Source organism: Onychostoma macrolepis, chromosome 25 (assembly GCF_012432095.1).
Source record: "Onychostoma macrolepis isolate SWU-2019 chromosome 25, ASM1243209v1, whole genome shotgun sequence".
Classification (NCBI taxonomy): domain Eukaryota; kingdom Metazoa; phylum Chordata; class Actinopteri; order Cypriniformes; family Cyprinidae; genus Onychostoma; species Onychostoma macrolepis.
Window position 1 is genome coordinate 1,149,477 of NC_081179.1, and position 20,775 is coordinate 1,170,251.

The window sequence follows — 20,775 nt, forward strand, 5'->3', positions numbered from 1 at the left end:
GTGTGTGAGAGTGAGTGAGAGTGTGTGAGAGTGTGAGTGTGTGTGTGTGTGTGTGTGAGAGTGTGAGTGTGAGTGTGTGTGTGTGTGTGTGTGTGTGTGAGAGTGTGAGTGAGTGAGAGTGAGTGAGAGTGTGAGTGAGTGTGTGTGTGTGTGTGTGTGTGTGTGTGTGTGTGTGTGAGTGAGAGAGAGTGTGAGTGAGAGTGTGAGTGTGTGAGAGTGTGTGTGTGTGTGTGTGTGTGTGTGTGTGTGTGAGAGAGTGTGTGAGTGTGAGAGTGTGAGGTGTGAGTGTGTGTGTGAGTGTGTGTGTGTGTGTGTGTGTGTGTGTGTGTGTGTGTGTGTGTGTGTGTGAGTGTGTGAGAGTGTGTGTGTGTGTGTGTGTGTGAGTGTGTGTGTGTGTGTGTGTGTGTGTGTGTGTGTGTGTGTGTGAGAGTGAGGTGTGTGTGTGTGTGTGTGAGAGTGTGTGAGTGAGTGAGTGAGTGAGAGTGTGAGTGTGTGAGTGAGTGTGTGAGAGTGTGAGTGTGTGAGTGTGTGAGTGTGAGTGTGTGTGTGTGTGTGAGTGAGTGAGTGAGTGAGTGAGTGAGTGAGTGAGTGAGTGAGTGAGTGAGTGAGTGAGGAGTGAGTGAGTGAGTGAGTGTGTGTGTGTGTGTGTGTGTGTGTGTGTGTGTGTGTGTGTGTGTGTGTGTGTGTGTGTGTGTGTGTGTGTGTGTGTGTGTGTGTGTGTGTGTGTGTGTGTGTGTGTGTGTGTGTGTGTGTGTGTGTGTGTGTGTGAGAGTGTGCGTTTTGTGAAAAGTCAGGACATAGATGTGTATAATGACAAAGGTATGGCAGGTATTACAAGGTGAAGGTGACATCTCAGGACATTGACCCATGTCCCCACTTTTCAAAACGCTTATAAATCACACAGAATGAGGTTTTTTTGGGGAAAGTTGAAATGCACAGTCTCCTGTAAGGGGTAGGTTTAGGTGTAGGGTAGGTGTAGGACAATAGCACCTACAGTAAGTACAGTATAAAAACCATTACGCCTATGGGATGTCCCCACTTTTCAAAAAAACGAACATGTGTGAGTGTGTGTGTGTTTTCTTCCCTCATATCACACACATTATTCAGCTCTCAATCAGTCCGTTCACATCACAAACTGTTATGATTTCAGATCTGAACTGACTGTACAAACTCTAAACCAGATCTGTTAGTCCAGTTTATGACCTCAAAATCTGCCATATATCTATTATAAACTCATCTGTGGCTCATTAATATTAATTAGCATTAGAGGCCAGTAAATGAGCAAGACAGCAAACATCACCGTTTTTACAGTCATTCGTTAAATTACATTCATTATTTGAATAGCAAATGACTGAAATCATTGATTAACATTAGTTAGTGTTATTTTAATATTATTTTATAATAACTATAAATATTCTGAATTTGCGTTTTAGTTTTCATTTTAGTAATTTCATTATGTGCTTTTGTCATTTGTATTAGTTTTTGCTTTGTTGAAATATTTATTCTTACATTTACATTTAGTCATTTAGTAGACGCTTTTATCCAAAGTAACTTACAATTGGGGAATACATAAAGCAATTCTTCTTAAAGAGGCAATCAGACAGAGGAAGTTTCGGGCATTGTTCAAATAAGTACACGCTAGAAAGGGAAGGAATAAATAAAGTGAAAGACTTTTATTTTATTTTTTTTAATTTAGGATGAAGTCAAGTAGTGTTGAAAGAGATTAGTTTTCAGGTGTTGCTTGAAAATTGTCAGGGAATCAGCATTCTGGATAGGGGTGGGAAGATCGTTCCACCAGCTAGGAACGGTGAATGAAAACGTTCTGGAAAGTGATGTTGTGCCTCTCTGTGATGGTACCACGAGGCGTCGCTCACTCGCAGATCTCAGACTTCTGGAGGGGATGCAGATTCTCATAAGTGAGTGGAAGTAGGAGGTTGCTGAACCTGTGGTTGTTCTATATGCAAGCATCAGTGTCTTGAACTTGATGCGAGCTGCAGCCGGGAGCCAGTACAGGGAGATGAAGAGAGGTGTGACATGGGCCCTTTTGGGCTCGTTAAAGACCAGTCGTGCCGCTGCATTCTGAATCATTTGTAGAGGTTTGATTGTGTTTGATGGAAGTCCAGCCAGAAGAGCATTGCAGTAGTCCAGCCTAGAAATGACAAGGGCCTGGACAAGAAGTTGTGCAGCATGCTGTGTAAGGAAGGGCCTGATCTTTCTGATGTTGTGCAGAGCAAACCTGCAAAACAGAGCAGTTTTTGCAATGTGGTCTTTGAAGGTCAGCTGGTCATCAAAGATTACACCAAGATTTCTGACTGAACTTGATGGGGTTATTGTAGAAGAACCTAGCTGAATGGTGAAATCATGCTGTAGAGTTGGAGTGGCAGGGAAGACAAGGAGCTCAGTCTTTGCCAGGTTAAGCTATAGGTGATGTTCTTTCATCCATGCCAAGATGTCCGCCAGGCAGCCTGAGATCCGTGCAGCTACCGTTGGATCATCTGGTTGAAATGAGAGATAGAACTGTGTGTCATCAGCGTAGCAATGGTAGGAGATGCCATGTGCCTGTATGATGGGACCCAGTGATGTAGTGTATGTGGAGAAGAGGAGGGGTCCAAGAACCGATCCCTGAGGAACCCCAGTGAGCAGTCGATGTGCTTTGGATACCTCCCCTCCCCAGGCCACCCTGAAAGACCTACCAGTGAGATAGGATTCAAACCAGCGAAGTGGAATCCCTGTGATGCCCAGTGATGAGAGGGTGGACAGGAGGATCTGATGATTGACAGTGTCAAAAGCAGCTGATAGATCCAGCAGAATAAGAACTGGTGATTTGGAATCAGCTTTTGCAATCCGCAAGGCTTCAGTGACTGAGAGTAGCACAGTCTCAGTTGAATGGCCACTCCTGAAACCTGACTGGTTAGCATCCAGTTTGTTGTTCTGTGAAAGAAACAATGATACCTGGTGGAAAACCACTCGTTCAAGGGTTTTCGCTATGAATGGACGGAGAGAGACAGGTCTGTAGCTATCTATAAGACAAGTGTTTAATGTAGGTTTTTTGAGCAGTGGGGTTACCCGAGCCAGCTGGAACGCAGTGGAGAAGATGCCTGTGGGGAGACATGTGTTGATGATGTGTGTGAGTGCCGGTAAGAGTGTGGGAGAGATTGCTTGGGGAAGGTGTGAGGGGATTGGGTCTAGAGGGCATGTTGTAGGATGGCTGGAGAGGAGAACTTTTGATACTTCCGCCTCAGTGAGGGGACAGAAGGAGAAGATGGGAGTTTTATCAGTGGATGTGGTTGGTTTGAGGACCTGTGAGTGTGGGGCTGAGACTTGACTACTGATTGTTCTAGTTTGTCTTTGAAGAATGTTGCGAAATCATTAGCTGTTATAGAAGTGGTGGGAGGTGGTGGAGGGGAACAGAGGAGAGAACTGAATGTTTTGAGGAGATTACGTGTGTCTGGAGCGCTGTTGATCTTGTTGTGTACATACTCAGGTCTGACAGATCTTAGATTTAACTTTATTTATTTATTTATTTATTTTTCAGTTTTATTACTTAAAAATGTTTAATTTTAGTTAGTTGCCAAGGCATCGTTCTAATATTTATATACTCTATATTATTTATATACTATTTTTGAATATTTATAAAAATTTTCTAATTAGTTTTATTTTTTTACACTAAGTAATTTTGTAATGTGCTTTTGTGATTGTTTTTTATTTTTATTTTTTCACATTTAGTTTTAATATATTTGATTTCTGTTTTACACTATTCAGACTGAAACACATTTACAAAAATACTATCCTAATCAGATTTATACACTGTAAAAAAAAAAAATTTAAAAATTCCAAGTTGTAAATAAACCAGAGATTATTAGAGAGTATATTATACAAGAAAACACAATTTTGGTCTTTATACTTCAAAATTTCATGTTTAAATCTATGCTGATTTTTTTGTAATTACTTGTGAAATTTACTAGCAATTTCTGAATGAAATCTGTCTCTGGTGGTACAAATCAGAAGATATTTTTTCATTTATGCATTTAACTTGGATTCTCTGCAAAGAAATCTCATGATATAAATGGATTCAGGTCTGCTTTTGTCCTTCCTCTTTATCATCCTCTCCAGCCAGATGCGCCCCACCATGCCCTCTGTCACCCGGTGTCTTATCAGAGTGGCTGCAGAGGGTCTGCTGTGACCCGGACGAAGCTCTTGTGCTGCTTTGAGTCCTATATCCCTGCATCGCTCACAGGTGATAAAGCTGCTCTGTTCTGATAGTACAAGCGTTTGTGGAAATGTCAGAGCGAGTATTGAAGCACAAAGATCTGCCACAACAGCACAGACCATCTGCTTATTAACACACCAGGAGAATTCCACAGAGACACAAACACAACCAACAATAGAGGAAGAGGCGCCCATGAAACACACACGACCGAGAAACGCGGCTGAGAAACACGCCCATGAAACGCACCCGAGAAACGTGGCTGAGAAACAAGCCAGAGAAATGCACCTGAGAAACACACCAGAGAAACATGGCTGAGAAACAAACCTGAGAAACCCGCCCCCGAGAAACACATCCGAGAAACATGGCTGACAAACACACCCAAGAAACATGCCCAAGAAACATGCCAGAGAAACACGCCAGAGAAACATGCCAGAGAAACAAACCAGAGAAACACGCCAGAGAAACACGCCAGAGAAACAAACCAGAGAAACACGGCCGAGAAACACGCCCCTGAGAAACACACCCAAGAAACACGGCTGAGAAACAGGCCCGAGAAACAAACCTGAGAAACCCGCCCCCGAGAAACAAACCTGAGAAACCCGCCCCCGAGAAACATGGCTGAGAAACACGCCCGAGAAAGACGCCTGGGAAACACACCCACACGCCCGAGACACACGCCTGGGAAACACACCCACACGCCCGAGACACACGCCTGGGAAACACACCCACACGCCTGAGACACACGCCTGGGAAACACGCCTGGGAAACACGCCGAGACACACGCCTGGGAAACACACCTGGGAAACACACCCACAAACCCAAGAAACAGACTAGAGAAACACACCCACATGGCCGAGACACATGCCTGGGAAACATGCCTGGGAAACACACCCACACACCCAAGAAAAAGACTAGAGAAACACACCCACATGCCCGAGACACATGCCTGGGAAACACACCCACATGCCCGAGACACACGCCTGGGAAACACGCCTGGGAAACACACCCACATGCCCAAGACACATGCCTGAGAAACACGCCTGGGAAACACACCCACACACCCAAGAAACACACTAGAGAAACACACCCACATGCCCAAGACACACGCCTGAGAAACACACCTGGGAAACATGCCCGAGACACACGCCTGGGAAACATGCCCGAGACACACGCCTGGGAAACACACCCATACGCCCGAGACACATGCCTGAGAAACACACCTGAGAAACACACCCACACACCCAAGAAACACACTAGAGAAACACACCCACATGCCCGAGACATACGCCTGAGAAACACACCCACATGCCCAAGACACATGCCTGAGAAACACACCTGAGAAACACACCCACACACCCAAGAAACACACTAGAGAAACACACCCACATGCCCGAGACATACGCCTGAGAAACACACCCGAGAAACACACCCACATACCCGAGACACACGCCTGAGAAACACACCCAAGAAACAAACTCGAGAACCACGCCCGAGAACCACGCCTGGGAAACACACCTGAGAAACACACCCACATGCCCGAGACATACGCCTGAGAAACACACCCGAGAAACACACCCACATGCCCGAGAAACACACTAGAGAAACACACCCACACACCAAAGAAACAGACTAGAGAAACACACCCACATACCCGAGACACACGCCTGAGAAACACACCCAAGAAACAAACTCGAGAACCACGCCCGAGAACCACGCCTGGGAAACACACCCGAGAAACACACCCACATGCCCGAGACATACGCCTGAGAAACACACCCGAGAAACACACCCACATGCCCGAGAAACACACTAGAGAAACACACCCACATACCCGAGACACACGCCTGAGAAACACACCCAAGAAACACGCCTGAGAAACATGCCTGGGAAACACACCCAAGAAACACACCTGAGAAACATGCCTGGGAAACACACCCACACACCCAAGAAACACGCCTGAGAAACACACCCACACACCCAAGAAACACGCCTGAGAAACACACCCACACACCCAAGAAACACGGCTGAGAAACAAACCCACATGCCTGGGAAACACACCCAAGAAACACGCCTGAGAAACATGCCTGGGAAACACACCCACACACCCAAGAAACACGCCTGGGAAACACACCCACACACCCAAGAAACACGCCTGGGAAACACACCCACACACCCAAGAAACACACTAGAGAAACACACCCACATGCCCAAGAAACACGCCTGAGAAACACACCCAAGAAACAAACTCGAGAACCACAATGACTGTTTCCAAACAGGTTTCTCAAACATCTGTCCCGGTTACTTAACAAAAACTCAAAAAAAAAAAAAACGAAACATAAAATACACATTAAATAAACTAAATAAAATAAAATACAAAAAAATAAAAGTTATTTTATTTCAACTATAGTTCCCAATAAAACATTTAAAAAAAAAAGTAAATAAAATAAAAACTATATAGACACATTTAATAAATAAATAAATAAAATGATGATGATAATAATAATAACAAACACACGAAATGAAACTAATTTAAAATATTACAAAAAACTATTATAATATCTTAATGATATTAAAATGACACTGGTAATTGGTTAAGTCTGAAGTTTATTATTTTAGTATCATTAATATAACATTATAGTTTTTATTAAGATTTTAAATTTGTTTTTATTTTTAGATTTTCTGTTAAAATTTTATTCGTAGGTAATTGTTTCATTTTTGGTTATTTTATTTTATTTTATTTTATTTATTTTTAATATATAAAACTCAACTAAGATGCCTTGGCACTTAACTAAAATAAAATACATTTAATTTCATATTTTATATTTTGTTTTATTTCAGTTGAAATTAATTGTATTTAAATTATATTTTTCTAACAGTTTTAATTATTTTACTACAATTTAAACAATGAAAATGAGAAAAAAAAACATTTTCACTATGTTTTTAAGATTAGAAATGTTGCCTTGGCAACTACTTAAAATTAAATACTTTTTCAAAAACGATTGTATTTCATGTTATATTTTATTTTATTTTATTTCAATAACAAAAAATGTTTTTAGTATGTTTTAGTTTATTTTAGTATTTCAATTTAAACTAAAAAATTAGAAAGCAAAATAAAATCATTTTTCAAATATTTAATATTATATTTCAGTCAATGCTCATTTTATTTGAATTACCATAATAATTTAGTTTTATTTAACTATAACAATCCTGATGTTGGGCTGCTCAAACAAACATATCAGTGCTCTGATAAGTGTCACAGAGTCACATTTTAGCCGTTTCAGCTTGATAAGTCAGTCAGTCAGTCTAAACACTTTCTCACAATCATTCATCCATCAACTGCTCCAGTTTCTCTCTCTAGTGCTTCTGTCTCAATGATGAAGTCAATTAACGAGTTCTCCTTCTGTCTGGGACAGAGTGGGTCAGGCGACTGCCAGCGACAGACGCCCGTGTGTGTGTGTGTGTGTGTGTGTTTCCGTTCACAACACAAGAGAAGAGCTCAAGCTGTTCATACACAAACACACTGAAGCCAAACATTTCATCACGTCACTTGATTTACGCCCGTGATTCCGCTGTCAACTGCATTAAGGGTTGATTTTGAGAGACGATGCAATAAAATCACGTGTTCAATGAGGCTCTACGTTTCGTTTAACGACACTGCAGAGAAATCAGCAGTCACTGAATCATCTGACCTCAAACTGAAGAATAACAGCGCTAATGACCAACCACACACACGCACACACAGCTGAGGACACTAGCATTTTATAAAACATCATCATTATGCCTCCAAATCCTGATCGGATGAGCATCTGAAATCAGTGTAAGTCACTTGTTACTGCGTGTTACAGTGACTTCACACATTTAAATGGTTTTTGGTGGTGATGATGGACCAATATACTGGTCAGACCAACACATGACCTCACTTGTGGTCATTTTGAGTTGTTGACCACGTCTGTTTGGCCGACAAACGTGTTAGATAAATTATACATACCATACATAAATATACAGAGTCAACTAACAGTCCTGTTGGATGCTTAACATCTGTTTCAATATTTTATGAATTGACTAAATATGCTGGAAAAACTAAACAAATCTGGTTTGGGGTCAGTAATATTTTTTTGGTGTTTAAAAGAAGTCTCTCCTGCTCGCCAAGGCTGCATTTATTTGATAAAAAATACAGTAGAAATTGTGAAATATTATTACAGTGTAAAACAGCTGTTTTCTATGTGAATATCTGTTAAACTGTAATTTATTTCTGTGATGCGCAGCTGTATTTTCAGCATCATTACTGCAGTCTTCAGTGTCACATGATCTTCAGAAATCATTCTAAGATGCTGATTTGCTGCTCAAGAAACATTTCTGATTATTATCAATGTTGAAAACAGTTGTGCTGCACAATATTTTTGTGGAAACTGTGATACATTTTATTTTTCAGGATTCACAGATGAACAGAAAGTTCAAAAGAACAGCATTTATTTCAAACAGAAATCTTTATAAAATGTCTTTACTGTAACTTTTGATCAATTTAATGCATTGTTGCTAAATAAAAGTATTAATTTCTTCCAAATAAAACTTTTGAATTGTATAGTGAATCAGTTTCCACACAATGTATTGAACTTTTTAAATGTAATATTATGAATTTAAATAATAATATGTAATGTAGTTATTTTAGTAACAATAATTGTTCATTGAATTAAAAAATTATTGTAGTTATGCCACACACAAAATTATTACTCCAAATATATCATATATATATGTGTGTGTTTTTGTGAAAAGTCAGGACATAGATGTGTATAATAACAAAGGTATGGCAGGTATTACAAGGTGAAGGTGACATCTCAGGACATTGACCCATGTCCCCACTTTTCAAAACGCTTATAAATCATACAGAATGAGTTTTTTTGGGGGAAAGTTGAAATGCACAGTCTCCTGTAAGGGGTAGGTTTAGGTGTAGGGTTGGTGTAGGGCAATAGCACATACAGTAAGTACAGTATAAAAACCATTACACCTATGGGATGTCCCCACTTTTCACATCAAATCAAATCAGACGTGAGATCTGGATCTGATTCTGATGCTCCTGCAGACTGAGTTCACACTTTCTCCAGCTGATTATTCACAGTGCACTGTGAGTCAACTGTTTCATATTACACGTTTTCTGAAATGTTTAAATATCTAATTAAATATGCACTAATTTGCATGCAATTCCAGAAAATAAATATGAACACTGGATAAAGCCAGTCTCAATTTTCTTTCATTTTGTTGACATATTAGAGTTCAAGGTCTTTACTGAAGGGATTTTAGATTTTTCTTTTTATTGCTCCATAAATCAAAAATACTGTCAGCAGCCAGAAAAAAAAAAAATACATTTTCGCCATGCTTTTAAGATTAAAATTTTAATGAAATCAGTGTGAATTAAATATGAACAAACCCCTCAGTAAACATCTTTAGAATATAGAGAGGAATAAAACTCTAAGTTATGTTTGCAGTGTCTCACCACCTTAAGATAATGAATTAATTGCAGTCAAACAACGTGATGCAACAGATTAGTTTGTACTATAAGCATAAAGTCTCATTCACTTGTCATTTTACATGATCTACTAATCAAGAATGAGTTTGTATGATGCTAGCAACACCTAGGTCATGGGTTTGAACCCTAGAAAATTTATACATATTGAATGCTGTCATATATTTAGTACGTAATATTCAATATTCAGATCTTACAAACCAAGGGCCAGTTTTACAAAACAGGGCAAAACAGCGCGAGAGCGGAATTCTAAAACAGCGCCGAAAATTAAAAATTAAAAAATTAAAAACACAGATGCAACATCTAATTTACATATCGACCAACGCAATATACCAAGCGCAGCACAAATTAGCATAGTCGCAAATAAAGAATAAAGAAATAAATAAGCCACAGTACATTGAAAAAATTAAGGTTTGCTAGAAGTTTTGATAGACCTGGTATTGCGTGACTCTGAGGGTTCCAAGTCGTCTTATTTTCTGAAGCAAATTAAAAAATAATTGCTTTTTAAAAAAAATATGCGTTAAATAATGGCGCAAATGGCAGTAATTTGACGAGCGCAAACGTAAGTAAAACGCGTTGCGTGATTCATTTGAATATTCTCCTCCCAGAAATTTAGCATCTGAAAGGGAAACTCCTACAAATGCATATTCAGTAATGTCAGGCGCAAAAATAACTGTGTCCACGCCTTTTCAGCGCTAATTCTTCACAGTGTGTCTTTAGTAAATCCTGACTATTTTAACGCCAAAAGACGGTTTGCGCTGGCGCAAGCTGCTAGTAAAACTGGCCCCAAGAATCAAAATATTTGATGGATTGATGCAGAAGCTGAAACTCTGTGAACAGCAGATTGATGTGTATTTGTGATGCAACATTTCAGCCAGCACACACACACACATTCACACATGCATTATTAATAGATGTGTGATTATGTAACGCTGCCATGATTCTTCAGTCTCAGGGATCTGTAAATATTCCCTTTTCATACCCCTGCTCGGAAAATGATGCAGTCAGCAGCCAGAGGCTCATTCCCGCTGAACCCCAACACATTCACTCGCGTCACTGGATTTACATGAGAGCGACGGCCTGCATAGAGCACTGAATCCTGCTTTATTTTTTTCACAAATTCTGTTTCAGTTTTTAATTTTTCTGGATTATATTTTAACACTTTAATTAAATTGTAATAATCAAAAAGATGTCTAATAAGTTGAATTAATACAACTTTTAACAATTAATCTTTTTTTTTATTTTAACAAAAGTATCTTATGAAATGTGTTTTTTTGTTTGTTTTTTTCAATAAATTCTGTTTGGTCTGTTTTAATTTTTCTAATGAACATTTTTTGTACTCACATTTACATTCACAATATTAACACATTTACAATATTACAACTTAATATTTTGCATTTTAATATTTACAGACAGTAGTCCATATTGCAGTTTGATTCCCTGTACTGCACTAATTTTGATTTATACATCCAAAATTCCAAGACATTTCACATTATACTTTAAATGTGATTTTTATGACTGGATTCTGTCTGCCTTCAAGTGAATTCATAAAGCTTTAACAACTTAAGAATACATTAAAATATTTAACAATAATCAAGTTTTTTCAGAAATTCTATGTTGTCTGTTTAAATTTGTCTGGATTCTGTGTTTTATGATATATTTCTTAGCAAAAAAAAAAAAAAAACAGTAAATCAAATGAATGCACAAAACTAATTTAATTAATCTTTTAAAATGTAATTAAATTTAAATTGTTTCTTTCATTTATTGGGTAAAAAAGCACTGCACCACAGAGATTTAATGTTTAAATTAAAACATGGAGAAACAAGTGTGTGATATTCCTTAAATAATGTTTTAATAAACTATATTATTATTTTTAGGATTTTGAGAAGTACATTTTACTCTACAATAGTAATACATTTGTCATAATTTCTTCAAGTTAAACCAAACTTTTATTTTGGCGTGTTGAGTTTCTGTGTGTATTTGATAATAGTTTTCTCAAATGAAATGGTGAAACACTGACTTAATAGCAGTCTTTGTGCTTTTATATTCACAAATGCTAGTCCACGGCGTTACATATTCATCCAAAATTCATCCAGGATTGTTAAACACAGTCCCATTGGGAAAAGATTGAGAATGAGGAATTAAACACGTTCTTTTTCCCTCTTTTAAAATGTACAGCTCTCCATCTCTCACAACAATGTCTGTTTCCAAACAGGTTTCCCAACTCTCCCTTAAAATTCGAAGGAAAGAGACTCAGAGAAACAATCTAGCGGGATTCAGAGGAGTGGGGAACCTCTCTCTCTCTCTCTCTCTCTGAGTGTTTCTGCAGGTAATCTCACGGCTGTGGACACCAGATCAATCAAACGGCTCATTTTTCTAGTCTTTTGTTCCTGGATCCAGCTGTGAGGTTTGAGACCATCAGTCAGCGAGAGGCGGCCGGACAGAGAGATGGATTGGGACATTTGTAGCATACAGTCCGGTGTGGAGGGGGTCACAGGGGCCCTGGGGCCTCAGGCCGTTCCTCACACACACACACACACTCGTCCCAGCGGTGATGAAACTCATTTATCAATGCACCTGTCCAGTTCACACATTCAGAAACACACACATTTTATGAAGTCACAGTAGAGCTCCAAACGTCGCTGTTCATTCACACCTGATGAACACTGGACTTCCAAGATTCTAAATGAATTATTTCAAATAAATGCTGTTCTTTTGAACTTTCTATTCATCTGTGAATCCTAAGAAATAAAATGTATCACGGTTTCCACAAAAATATTGTGCAGCACAACTGTTTTCAACATTGATGATAATCAAAAATGTTTGTTGAGCAGCAAATCAGCATATTAGAATGATTTCTGAAGATCATGTGACACTGAAGACTGGAATAATGATGCTGAGAATTCAGCTGTGCATCACAGAAATAAATTACAGTTTACAATATATTCACATAGAAAACAGCTATTTTGAATTGTAATAATATTTCACGGTTTTACTGTATTTTTGCAGCCTTGGTGAGCATAAAACACTTAAAAAAACATTAAAATCTTACCAACCGCTTTTGTATGACTCATATGAATCGACATATCTACTAAATCTGCATTAACCACGAATAAAAAATAAACAAAAAAATGAGTCACTGAACCAGACATAAACATTCCTTTCTTACCTGAGAGAAACTAAGAAAATATTTCAGGAAAGCATGCATTTGATTACGTTGTTGGTGGCACAAAAGAAAACATCCCTTCAGTATCCCACGAACATCTCAATCATGAATATGTGAAAACCAGCTCAGTCCAAGCGCTCGAACCAGTCTATAGGTGGCGCTCTTCATCACATGCGCTGCAGAATACACTGAACTCCTCTTTAACCTCAAGTCTCTGGAGACCAGCGCAGCATTACGGGGCTTATAGACCATCAGCAGACAATTAAAGAGCCCAGCGTACACACACAAACACCAGCGCGGATGGATGTCACTTTCTGTGCAGCGATGTGTTCCACATGCATCTGTAGAAAGACTAATTAGCCCAGAGAACGACACACACCGCTGAGTTTGACTCTCTCTCGCACCAGCGGCGCTTATAACACACCACAACAAACACACAGAATAATATTCCTGAATTTACTTCATTATCTATCTATCTATCTACACATGCTTTCTCTTATTTTGTATACTCTTTGTGTATTTGCTGACATTTATCCTTATTTATTTACCGTGTTTAACTAGTGCAACAGAACTCATACTAAAAGATCTACTATGGTGATACCGTGGTACAGTGTACTGTGGTACTTTGATATATTCAATGCCAGTGGTGCTAAATGATTACTACATATGTACCATTGTATATGGCACTCCAAAGAATACTGTGAAACTACCATGATGGTACATATCCAGAAACTATGGTATTATGTAAAAAAAAAACATGGTATTATCATGAAAAACCACTGTAAAGCCATGGTATTTTTCCAAAAACTGTGGTATTATGTCTAAAACATGGTATTGTAATGAAAGCAACATTGTAAAACCATGGTATGGGTCCAAAAACTATAGTATTGTATGCAAAAGCATGGTATTGTGACGAAAAAACACTGTAAAAACGTGGTATATGGTATATGGTATATGGATACATGTGTATATATACAGAAGATTATGCTTAATCTGATATCTTGTTTCAAACAATTTGTAAGGGAGCATTAAATGTATCTATTGCAAGGCAATCCCAGAATGCACTGCAATGTGGTTTATGAAGTAAAAAAAAACATCAAGGAGGTCAATGTAATACCTGGCGTCTCTATCTGTTAGGATTCCCATTCATCTCAATGGCAGATGTTCAGCTGCTGCAGGAGCTCCACAATTACATCATTAAGCCTTAAAGGAACAGTCATGAAAAACTACAGAAACCTGGACAGACCTCTATAAAGTCTGAATGAAATCCTGCAAACTGTTCAGAGTCTCTGACATGAAAGGAGTGAAGGAGAGATGAGCGACACACTTTCAGCCGTGGGTGTGTGAACACCTCGCTTACACCATCGCACGCTCTCAAACGCCAAACGACGGTGTCCTTTCACAGGAGACGAGAGCTTGTGTTACTGAAGGCTACAGCTCCAAAGAGAAGATTCACAACACTAAACACCAGATCTGAGGATCTCACCTGCTGTCCACCTTCAGAAGCAGGAGCTTAAACACCAGAGGACACAATACAAAGAAAAAAGTAACCCAAAATAAAGCAAATAAAACCACAGCGGAAGGAGAATCAGCTCCATAAATGTTTGCAAGCATGCTGTGATTAATGTTGTAAAGCACAGAAGTTCTCTGAGACGGCACATAATTGGTTGGGTTTCCAACAGAACCTCAAATCATGGACTGTTTCTATTTTATTAATCGCCTACTTCTGTTAAAGTAGTGGTTTTGGTGAAGCTTCAATCAGAAACGTGACCTACAGAAGCTCATCAGACCCACGTGATCTTCATCGGTCTGATTAAAACGATCCATCCGGAGGAGATTCGTCAAAACTCCTCGTTACAGAACAAAGGCAGCAATTAACCGAGTGAATCTCCCGTCATACACTCAGCGGAACATTTCACGTTTTATTAGGACCCAGAATCGTTTTCTACGAGAGCTAATGAGACCATCGTGAATATGACGAGTGTGTGTGTGTGTGTGTGTGTGATACAGAGGCTATTAAAGCTCTTCAGCATCATAAGAGTTAATGAAACACACAGCAGAGAATCAATCAGCAGCTCAACGCTGGATCATCTTCAACATTATAGACCTTCAGCTCGGTGGGAATCAGCACTGATGTGCTGTTGGTTATAGACTCACTATTAGACTGTTTATAATCAGCAAAATCATAAGCACATCAGATCAACCTCAGGAACATCACCTGCTCCATGTTTGTGTATTTGCTCACACTTATGCTTATTTATTTACTGCATATAACAGAACTAATTCTGCAAGAACTACTATGGTGGTACCGTGGTACAGTGGTGGTTTTACTGTGGTACTTTGATATATTCAATGCCAATGGTGCTTAATGATTACATATACTGTACATGTACCATGGTATTTAAATGGTACTCCAAATAATACTGTGAAACTACCATGGTACATGCCTGAAAACTAGGGTATTATGTGAAAAATACATTAAAAACCATTGTAAAATAATGGTACGTGTCCAAAAAATATGGTATTATGTGGGATAAGAAAACAATACAAAATACCATGATCAAAGATACATGGTATTACCACAAAAAAAAACATTGTAAAACCATGGTAAATGTCTAAAAAATTTGGTATTATGTGAAAAATACATGGCATTACCATGAAAAACCACTGTAAAATAATGGTACACATCCCAAAACTATGGTATTATGTCACAAATACATGATATTACTATGAAAGCCATTGTAAAACCATGGTACACGAACAAAAAAACTATGGCATTGTGTGAAAAAATACATGGTATTACCATAAAAACCACTGTAAAATCATGGTAAATGTCCAAAAATACATGGTATTACCATGAAAAGCCCATGTAAAACCATGGTACATGTCCAAAAATACATGGTATTACCATGAGAAGCCAATGTAAAGCCATGGTACATATCCAAAAACTATGGTACTGTGTGAAAAAATAAATGGTAATACCATGAATAAGCATTGTAAACCATGGTATGTCCAAAAATACATAGTAGGACCATGTGAAACTATGGTATTATGTGATGAACACAGCAAGAATTGCTTTTTGTCATAAAAAAGCCATTGTAAAATCATGTCCAAAAACCAATGCTACTGCCATGGTACAGATAAATAAGTATGGTAGCATGCCTAAAAGCAAACATGGTATTACCATAGTACCAACTCCAGAAACCTGACAGATGAGAAACTCTGGGGTCAGCAGCACGAGCCTCCTGAATCTCAGGTAAGTGGCGTGTCTCACCTGTGAGATCTCGTACAGTAGTTTGTAATGCTCCTCTCTCTTCTGTAAACTACACAGATTGCAGCCCATCCTCGTGCTCAGGGATACAGCAGCCGTCTCGCTCTCCCTCCAGAACGGCTCGCACACACACAGCGCCTCTCATCCGTGTGTCACCGCACAGACCTGCATGCACAACCGCAGCCTCTGGCTTCCGACAGCGTGTGAGAGATCCGCGCGCCCTCACACACACACACGGACACACGCGGACACGCCCCTTTCAGCAGCTCAGCCTGTGAATAATGATGAGAGGGGTGTGGCTACATCAGTGGGAGGAGTCAGTGAGCATCAGTGCTCAAACAATGAGGCTCTTTTGTGTCAGTAACACTGATGTCACACACACACACACACACACACACACACACGCACGCACACACACACGCACACACACACAGTCAGCACTGGTCAGATTGTGTGTCTTGTGGTGGAGATTTTAAGTGGTTTTTAGTCTTAAACTGTTATTACTGATTGGGGAGACGCAGCTCACAGTGGAATTGATCAGAAGCTTTTCAACATAATGTGCAAAAAGCAAAGTAGGTCACCAACCAACCCATGGGGACTTCACACACACACACATGAAAAAAACCCCTATGAAATATGAGTATTATCCATGCACATTTAGCCAAAAGCAATTGCTGGTAATTTTAGTTTTGTGGCTGATCATAAATCTATACTATTTGTAAAACAGGGTTAAGCTGTATAAGCAAACTCAGACACGATAATCTCCTGTTAGTAACCATGTACAAAAACTATGGAATTATGTGGAAAAAATAAAACAACACAGTAAGTATCATCACCAAAAATACACAGCCTTACTATTGTAAAACCATGGTACAGGTATATTTCCAAAAACTATGGCTTTATGTGAAAAACATCAAGCATCAATACCAAAAAATACAGGGTATTACCATTTAAAAAAAAAAAAAAATCTAGAAAAACCATTGTCTAAACCTATGGTATGTATTGTTTAAGAAAAAAACAATGAAAACCATTGTACATGTTCAACAATACATGGTACAATACCATAAAACTATGGTAAATGTCCAAAAACTGTGGAATAACCATAAAATACATTGTAAACCTTGGTTAATGTCCAAAAAATATGGTATTACTGAGAAAAACCATTGTAAACCATGGTAAATGTCCAAAAACTATAGTATTACCACGAAAAACTGTTGTAAGCCTTGGTAAATGTACAAAGACTATGGTATTACTGTGAAAAACCATTGTAAACCATGGTAAATGTCCAAAACCTATGGTATTATGGTGAAAATCCATTGTAAAACCATGGTAAATGTCCAAAAACTATGGTATTATGGTGAAAATCCATTGTAAACCATGGTAAATGTACAAAGACTATGGTATTACTGTGAAAAACCATTGTAAACCATGGTAAATGTCCAAAAACTATGGTATTATGGTGAAAATCCATTGTAAACCATGGTAAATGTCCAAAAACTATAGTATTACTGTGAAAAACCATTGTAAACCATGGTAAATGTCCAAAAACTATGGTATTATGGTGAAAATCCATTGTAAAACCATGGTAAATGTCCAAAAACTATGGTATTATGGTGAAAATCCATTGTAAACCATGGTAAATGTCCAAAAACTATGGTATTATGGTGAAAATCCATTGTAAACCATGGTAAATGTACAAAGACTATGGTATTACTGTGAAAAACCATTGTAAACCATGGTAAATGTCCAAAAACTATGGTATTATGGTGAAAATCCATTGTAAAACCATGGTAAATGTCCAAAAACTATGGTATTATGGTGAAAATCCATTGTAAAACCATGGTAAATGTCCAAAAACTATGGTATTATGGTGAAAACCATTGTAAAACCATGGTAAATGTCCAAAAACTATGGTATTATGGTGAAAATCCATTGTAAAACCATGGTAAATGTCCAAAAACTATGGTATTATGGTGAAAATCCATTGTAAACCATGGTAAATGTCCAAAAACTATAGTATTACTGTGAAAACCTATTGTAAACCATGGTAAATGTCCAAAAACTATGGTATTATGGTGAAAATCCATTGTAAACCATGGTAAATGTCCAAAAACTATAGTATTACTGTGAAAAACCATTGTAAACCATGGTAAATGTCCAAAAACTATGGTATTATGGTGAAAATCCATTGTAAAACCATGGTAAATGTCCAAAAACTATGGTATTATGGTGAAAATCCATCGTAAACCATGGTAAATCTCTAAAAACTATAGTATTACCATGAAAAACCATTGTAAACCATGGTAAATCTCTAAAAACTATAGTATTACCATGAAAAACCATTGTAAACCATGGTAAATATCCAAATATACATGGTGTTACCATGTAAAACTATGGTATTATGTGAAAATACAATCAGAATCAATACCAAAAATAGACAAACACATATAAAACATGATCTGTGACACTTTAGGCAAGACACTACAGGTAAATAATAGGGTATTAAAGGTTAACTACTCAGCATCACCATACTTCACCAGTTAATTAATCACAGTATAGTAAGACAAATGTTTTCTGAAATGTTATGTTTAAAAGTGACGATGATGCATTATCTAATTAGAAATGCACTAAAAACAAATCTGAACATACGATAAACTAAAGCCAGGTTCAAACTTTTCTTTCGTTTTGCTGACACATATTAGATTTAAAAGTTTTTACTGAGTGGATTTTGGATTTCTCTTTTTATCACTCCAGAAATCAGAAAATACTGTCAATAAAATATATTTTCACCATGTTTTTTTTTTGGAGTAAAATCTTAGATAAACCAGTGTGAATGATATATGAACAAACCCTTCAGTAAAAACCTTCAGAATATAGGAGTGTGTAATTCCTGCAGAAGTGGAGGAAAAAACTTTTAAAGATGTATCGACATTGAAATCTACAGACACAAATAGATAAACTGTCATAAAATAAACACTTAAATGTGTATTCTGTATGTTTTCTTCACACTAACCTGAAAGAAGACATGATATGGAGGCAAAGCAGAACAAAATCTCAAAACTGACCAAATTCGCTTTAATGAAACCAAACGCTGAGCTGAAGACCATCATCATGTCCATCACAGCAGTGTGGCTCTCACAATCAGACAAGACACACGACACGCTGAGAAGACATGCTACAGAATTAACCAGCTGTAATTGTTCTGTAATTGGCCCTGGAGCTCACCATCACACACACACACACACACACACACACACACGCACACACACGCACACGAGTGTTAAAGTAAACGGGCTCTCAGCTGACAATCAGTCAGGCCCCTTTGGGAGAAAATAATCGGATTTGCTGGCTTTAATTTTACTCAGACGCCCTGAGGGCAAAACATGAGGCACAAAACCACACACCTACACACACAGTCCCATACAACACAGCGCCTTACGTTCAGAAATAATAAAAATAATAAACCACTTTCAAATGTGCTTCTTAAAGTGTGATACACAGTAAAACTATACAAACATCACAAACTAGTAAAAATACATAAATAATAAGCAGTGCTGTAATCACTTAGAAACATGAATTAAAGTCAGTTTACTCGTGTTAGTATGAGACTCACTTACAGCTCAGTCTGTGTAATGTTCAACCAGATGACAAATCTGTAATGTTTGCTTGACATCTGTGTGAGATGACGAGAAAGAGACGTGACGTGACCAAATCCACCCACCTATTAAACTAGTTCCACCTCGAAATGATCATTTAGACACTTCACAGATCAAATAATAAATATATGAGTGCTTTAATATTTGTTTTAAATTCTTCTCCTTCCTCGTAGACGTCCACTGTAAGTGTGTTACTGTAAACAAGTAGTTTACGAGTCAAAATGATTGTCAAAAATGTTGTCAATAACCTGGTATACTTCTTTAAACACACACTTTTACTTACAGTATCTAAATGGGGACATTCCATGAATGCTATATAGTTTTTAGACACAGCTAAACACTATAACCTAATTCTAAGCCCACACTATAAACAGAAAACTTCCCTTGTTTTTATTTAAAAAAAATATTTACTTATTTTTATACCATTTTTGCAAATGAGGTCATCCACAAAACAAAGTTTTGGGATGTAATGACAAGTTTTGCTCACTTATGGGTACAAATTTAGTCCCCAAACACATGTGACTTTTCATTAGATCAATAAAAAAACAACAAATCAATAAATCAGTACTGCATATGTGTGATTAATTACATGCAAACAAGTGTTTTTAAAGGAAAATAAATATTAGACTGGGTAATATTGAAATCAGATTTTCTGCCATTGAATGTGGGTTCTCATAAACAAGATAAAATAATAAACGTGCTGGTGAGCTTGTTTAAATCGCACCTGCTTGACGTGTGCTGGAGAATAGAGAATAAACCTGAACCCTAATGAGACCAACAACAGCAAACATCTGTAAAACAGCCACAGATGATGATCTGTGACCTACAAACATCAGACGCTCACAGGGTTCAACGGCTGCATCTTCACTTCAGAGGAGACGCAAGCGTCAAACGCGTCTGATATCATGTGTGTCAGCGTGTGTGGCGGGAAAACAACGAACAAAAGCACTT

General features: G+C 38.1%; 1 protein-coding gene across 1 annotated transcript in view; it reads right to left on the reverse strand.

Moving 5' to 3' along the window:
• LOC131534484 (PDZ domain-containing RING finger protein 4-like) overlaps positions 1-16,398 on the reverse strand; it is a 56,201-nt gene extending 39,803 nt beyond the window's left edge. Inside the window, exon 1 of the mRNA XM_058767378.1 lies at positions 16,172-16,398. Within this exon, the coding sequence (XP_058623361.1) occupies positions 16,172-16,240 (69 nt within the window). The 5' untranslated portion in view covers positions 16,241-16,398. The remainder of the gene's footprint in view (positions 1-16,171) is intronic.
• Positions 16,399-20,775: the final 4,377 nt, after the last annotated feature.